Genomic DNA, 6335 nt, shown 5'->3' with positions numbered 1-6335 from the left:
AGACCCCCCATGACGCTCGCGCTGGACCTCGACGAAACCCTAATCTTGGCCACAAGGATTAAAGTAACCAAACCCTAAACCCTAAACCCTTTGAAGTCCCATGACACGCTGCTGCTGCTGCTGCTGCTGCTGCTATAACTTCTGCTGCTGCTGTTCTTTCTGCTGCTGCTGCTTCTCCTGCGGCTACCGCTATTGCTTATGCTCCTCCTTTTGCTATTTGTGCTGCTGCTGCTGGTGCTGCGTCTGTTACTCTTCGTGCCGATGCCGCTGCTGCCGCTGCTGCCGCTGCTGCTGCTGCTGCTGCTGCTGCTGCTGCAGCTGTTTGCTTCGCAGCAGCGGGTGCTGATGCGGGTCAATTCTGTCCCCACGGCCTTCCAAGTCGCCAAAAGACCCCACGCGGATTTCTTCCTTCAGGAGGTATTTTCATAGCTGGCTAGCTAGCTAGCTAGCTAGCTAGCCAGCTAGCTAGCTGGCTAGCTAGCCAGCTAGCTCGCTAGCTAGCCATCTGGCTAGCTAGCTAGCTGGCTAGGCAGCTAACTGGCTAGATAACCAGCTAGCTGGCCAGCTAGCTACCCAGCTAGCTAGCTAGCTAGCTAGCTAGCTGGCTGGACAGCTAGCTAGCCGGGCAGCCAGGCAGCTAGCTAGCTAGCCGTCCAGTGAACTAGCTAGCTAGTCAACTAGCTAGCTAGCCGGCCAGTTAGCTAGCCAGTCGGCTAGCCAGCCAGCTAGCTAGCCAGTTAGCTGGCCAGCAAATCAGTCAGCTAGCTAGCCAGCTAGCTAGCAACCTCGCTAGTCAGCTAGCTAGCTAGCTAGCTAGCTAGCTAGCTAGCTAGCTAGCTATTCCGCGAGCTAGCTGCCTAACTGACTAGCTAGCTGCTTAGCTTGCTAGCCAGCGAGTCGGCTAGCTTTCTACCTAGCTAGCTAGCTCGCTAGCTAGCTATCAGTTAGGTACCCAGCTAGCTAGCTAGCTGGGTACCTCGCTGGCTAGCTAGCTAGCTAGCTAGCTAGCTAGCTAGCGAGCTAGCTAGCTAGCTCTCGTTTTCTTTTTTGTGCCTTTTTGTTGTTTTTTTATTTTTCGAATCTTCATGTCTCTCTTATCATTTTAATATTCTTTTATCTTTTTTAATTCCTTTTTTATTATTTCTAATTTCTTTTTTTTAATTTTTTTTATTTTAATTTATTGTATTTCAATTTAATTTTAATTTCTCTTTTGTTTGCAGCTTTATGGTTTATACGAAATTGTCATTTATACTGCCAGCAGAAAAGAATACGCCGACGCAGTGCTAGGTGCAAACCCTAAACCCTAAACCCTAAACCCTAAACCCTAAACCGTAAGCTCTAAACGCTAAGCCACAAACCCTAGGCCATAAACCCTAAACTCTTAATCTTCACACCCGTAGTTCCTGGATTTGAAATAACTATTTACGAATCTGAAACCCTCCATTTGAACCCTAAACCCTAAACGCTAAACCCTAAACCCTAAACCCTCGAATTGTCCCTAGTTTATTTTTCTTTTTTTGACTCTGTTTTCGACTTTTCCGCTTCTGTCTTAATTGGAGTTTTCTGTTTGTCTCTTTTAGTTTCTTTTTTTTTTCTTTTTATTTCTCTTATTTCTTTTTTATTTATTTCTCATTTTTTATTTCTTTTAAATTTTATTTTTGTTTTTCTTCCTTTTTTGTCGCTGTTCCTTTTTATTCATTTCATTTAAATTTAAGATTTGAAAGCTAGTTGGAGATTCTGCTTTTATGCATTTTTTTGTTTATTTATTTATTGTTTTTTTTGGTCTCTTTATTATTTTATTTGTGACTTAATTACTTAATTACCAAATTAATAATTCGATTAATTAAGTACTTGATATATCAAATGAAATAAATAAATTCATAAATAAATAAATAAATAATTGGATCCATAAGTTAAATAATGAACTAAACAAATTATTAAATTACCTAAATGAATTAACAAATTAATCAATTAATTAACTAATTGATTAATTAATTAGTCTAATTAATTGATTAGTTAAATTAATCAATTATTTAAATTAATTAATTATTTAATTAAATCAACTAATTAATTTAATTAATTAATTAGATTATCTTATTTTTGTTTTTTATTTTTAATTTCAGATGCGACGAATCTGCTGCTGTACGTGGACCGCGTCTTTACCCGCAGCGACTGTATCTACACAGGTTGGAAAATAAATAAATAAATAAAATCAATTAATAAAATAATAAAATAAATAAATAAATAAACAACTATATAATTGAATAACTGAAATAAATTAAATAAACAAATAAGGAAATTTTGAATGCTGAAAAGACGAAACAATGAGAATTTAAATTTATTGAGAAATGGCGAAATCCGCTTTTATGAATTGATGAAACAAAAGATGAATTTAATTTTTAATTTATTGTTATTATTTATTTAATAATTTATTATGTATTATGTATTATTTGTTTATTTTTATCTACTTATTTATTTTATCTATTTATCTCTTTGACTTCTTATTTATTATTTGCTTATTTATTTGTGTATTCATTTATTTGTCCATCGATTTATTATTTGTCATTTTAGTTATTTATATGATTTATTATTCATTTACCATTACTTAATTAATTAATAGGTTATTAATATTTATTTATTTATTTATTTAATCGTTTTTATTTATTTATTTATTTACTTACTTATTTATTTTTATTTATTTATTTATTTTCAGATTTTGGCTACGTAAAGGATTTGCGGAAATGCCGAAAAGATCTTTCGAAAGTTCTTTTGGTGGATGACTCTTTAGTGGCTGGCACCCACTGCCGAGGCAAACCCTAAACCCTAAACCCTAAACCCTAAGCTCTAAACGCTAAAGCCTAGGACCTAGCCTCTCGAGCTGAGAGCTTAAACCCTAGAAAGTGGGTTTAGGCCTTTGCAAAAAGTTCGCAAACCCCTAAACCCTAAACCCTTTACCCCATCGCTCAATTCCTAAACTCTGCAGAGCAGCACTGAGCAGTAGTTCACGCTAAACCCTAAACCCTAAACCCTAATGGCGAAAAAGAGCGTTTTGAGAGGGGGCTAATAGCTGTCGCTTACCCGCTGTTTCATTGTCGGGTTTAGGGTTTAGGGTTTAGGGTTTAGAGCTTTAGGGTTTGTGATTGAGGCCTGAGGGTTACGGGATTTGGGTTTGGGGCTTTGAGACTCAACAGTGAGGGTGTGGGGTTTAGGGTTTAGGGTGTAGGGTTTAGGGTTTAGGGTTTGGGGTTTGCTGCAGAGAACTTTGTGCACATTGGGGGCTGGTGCGGCAGCGAAAGCGACGAGCAGCTGCTGCTGCTGCTGCCGCTGCTGCATGCATTAAGAGCAGCAAAAGACGTCAGGGCCATTTTGGGGCTTAGGACCATGACCCACCCGGTGCTGCTGCTGCTGCTGCTGCTACTGCTGCTGCTGATGCTGCTGCTGATGCTGCTACTACTGCTGCTGATGCTGCTGCTCCTGCTGCTGCTGGTTGCTTTTGCTGCTGCTGCTCCGACAGCCGTTGCTGCTACTCTTGCTGTTGCTGAATGTTGCTGTTGCTGCTGCTGCTACTGTGGTGTTGCTGTTGGCAGTTGCTGCTGGTTTGCCTATGATTTGAATGTTGAGATTGCCAGGTTGCTGCTGCTAAGGGTTTAGGGTTTAGAATACAGGATCTAGGGTTCAGGGTTTAGGGTTTAGGGTTTGAGTTGCATTCTGGCTGCTGCTTCTTGCAGTTACTTCAGCCCGCTGCGCAAAGCCTTCATGGCTCTCAGCTGCAGCAGCAGCAGCAGCAGCGGCAGCACAAGCTGCTGCAGCAGCACAAGCATCATATCCACGACCTGAACCTGAAGGAGCAGCAGCAGCAGCAGCAGCAGCGTTCGCGGCTGTCTAGTTTGCCTTTGCATGCATTTCAAGTCTGCAAAAGGGCACTTGGAAGGTCTAGGACGTTTGCTGCTGCTCTGCAGCAGCAAGCAGCAAAGCTGCAGCAGCTGTTGCAGCAGCAGGTGGGGCTGCGTGTTGCGGGCAGCGACTTGGCGGCCCAGCAGCAGCAGCTGCAGCATCACCAGCAGGTTTTGCTGCAACATCACCAGCAGGTTTTGCTGCAGCAGCAGCAGCAGCAGCAGCAGCACCGGCGACAGTGGGAGCTGCTGCAGCTGCAGCAGCTGCAGCAGCTGCAGCTGCAGCAGCAGCTGCAGCCACGGCAGCAGCAGCAACAGCAGCTGTATTTGAGGGATCCTGGGGCTGCAGCAGACTTTCATGCAGTGCAGCAACGAAAGCCGAAGCTGCAGCAGCAGCAGCAGCAGCAGCAAAAATACCAGGAGGAAAACAGGCAGAATTAGAGCACTCATGTTGGCCGCACAGCGAGGAGCTACAGCAACAGCAGCAGCAACAGCAGCAGCAGCACCAGGAACAGGTACACACTCCGAAAGAGACAAGAGTGCTCTTTGCGGCGGCAGCAGCAGCAGCAACAACACAGTTTTTTCAAAAAATAAGCGGCGCGAGGTTGATGCCAGCCTGTTGCTGCTGCTATTCTTGCTGCTGCTGCTGTTGCTGCTGCAGCAGGTTGGGGGCAGATACGGGTGCTGCGGGAAACCCCACGGCATTAGTTTCTTGTCTTTATTTGCCTTTGAGGCCTTTTGCTGCTGCATGCTGCTACTGCTGCTGCTGCTGCTGCTGCTGCCAGTACACGTGCCTTTCTTTTTGTCAACGGAGTACACGCCAGCAGCAGCAGCAGCAGCAAAAATTGCAGCAGCAGCGCAAGCAGCCAAAAGCTTCGCAGCAGCAGCAAAGCTAGCAGCAAACAGGTTAAACACTTAACGCAGTAAACCAGATGCAACCAACAGGTCCGGCAGCAGCAGCAGCAGCAACAGCTGTGAATTGCTACAGCAGCGGCAGCAACAGAAACAAACCTTTTCATTTTTGTCGATTCTTTGAATTAGCTGTATAATTCCAAGGAAGCAGAGGCATCAGCAAATGCAGCAGCAAATGCAGCAGCAAATGCAGCAGCAACAGCAGCAGCAAACGCAGAATTAGAAGCAGCAGTAGCAGCAGAAGCAGCAGCACAGAGGGAAGCACGAGAAGCAGCAACAGCGGAAGCAGCACGCGCAGCCAGACAGCCGGCAGCAGCAGCAGGAGCAACAGCAGCAGCAGCAGCAGCAGCAGAACTTAGCGTGTCGCCAAATCTGAAACAGCAGCAGCTCTTGGGGGCCAGGGGCTGCAGGCCACTCCCCGCAGCCCCACGGGCTGCCCACAGCTAGCTGCAGCTAGCTGCAGCTAGCTACTGCTTGCCGCTGCTTGCTGCTGCTTGTTGCTGCTAGCTGCTGCTAGCTGCTGCTAGCTGCTGCTAGCTGCTGCTACCAGCTAGCTGCGGCTAGCTGCAGCTAGCTGCAGCTGTGTACCTGCTGCCAACAGCTAGCTGCTGCTAGAAGCAAGCTGCTGCTAACAGCTGGCTGCTGCTAACAGCTATCTGCTGCTGGAAGCTGCTAACAGCTAGCTGCTGCTGGCAGCTGCTAACAGCTAGCTGCTGCTAGCTGCAACAAGCTAAAGTGGCTAGCTGGCAACAACTGGCGAGCTAGCTACAGTCAGCTAGCTACAGGTAGCTGTGGCTAGCCGCAGCAGGGTACTTCGCTGCGGCTAGGCGTAGCTAGCTGCAGCTAGCTGTATCTATAGCCAGCTAGCTGTACTGCTAGCTAGCTGCAGCTAGCTGCAAATAGCTGTAGCTCGCTGCGGCTTGCTGTAGCTAGCTACAGTTGGCTGTAGCTAGCTGTAGCTAGCTGTAGCTGCCTGAAGCTTGCTCTGGCCATTTGCAGCTAGCTGTAGCTAGCTGTAGCTAGCGGTAGCTGAGTGTGGCTAGCTGCAGCTAACTGTAGCTGGCTTGGGCTAGCTGCAGCTAGCTGGGGCTAGCTGTAGCTAGCCACGACTAGCTGTAGATAGCTGTGGCTAGCTGGGGCTAGCTGTAGCTAGCTATGTAGAGCCCAGGCTAGATCTGGGGTGTATGCACACCTGGGGAGGCGGGGGCTCGAGAGGACCTTGCAAATTAATTTTTGGCGGTTTTGCTGAAGTAAGACAAAAAGGTAAATTAAAAAGAAAAATAATTAAATAAAATATATGAATAGGTTATTTAGAAGAAAGAAAGCGCCAAGGGTCTCGAGCGGTGGCTGGGGCTGAGTGCTGCTGCTGCTGCTGCTGCTGCTGCTGCTGATCGAGAGCAGCTAATTGGTTTCTAGAATTCATCCATAAATAAATTGAAGAAAATAAATTAAAATATTCTTTCTTTGTATTCCACACGCGCTGCAGGAGCAGCAGCAACGGAGCCACCTGCAGCTTTGTCAGTTGAGCAG

At 45.6% G+C, this 6335-nt stretch overlaps 1 protein-coding gene across 1 annotated transcript; it reads left to right on the top strand.

Annotated features, from left to right (window-relative positions):
* Nucleotides 1-1220: 1220 nt before the first annotated feature.
* Nucleotides 1221-4334, top strand: ETH_00003940 (NLI interacting factor-like phosphatase domain-containing protein, putative; the record flags this gene model as incomplete). Its single annotated transcript, XM_013380367.1, has 4 exons — nt 1221-1287; nt 2124-2186; nt 3257-3393; nt 3729-4334. Coding segments are annotated over 4 exons (873 nt in total), but the record flags the coding sequence as incomplete, so codon positions are not given.
* Between the last annotated feature and the right edge of the window lie 2001 nt (nt 4335-6335).

Source organism: Eimeria tenella, genomic scaffold (assembly GCF_000499545.2).
Source record: "Eimeria tenella Houghton genomic scaffold, Eth_scaff552, whole genome shotgun sequence".
Taxonomy (NCBI): Eukaryota; Apicomplexa; class Conoidasida; order Eucoccidiorida; family Eimeriidae; genus Eimeria; species Eimeria tenella.
The sequence above is the reverse complement of the archived record's forward strand: the minus strand, read 5'-3'. Positions and strand labels throughout refer to the sequence as shown.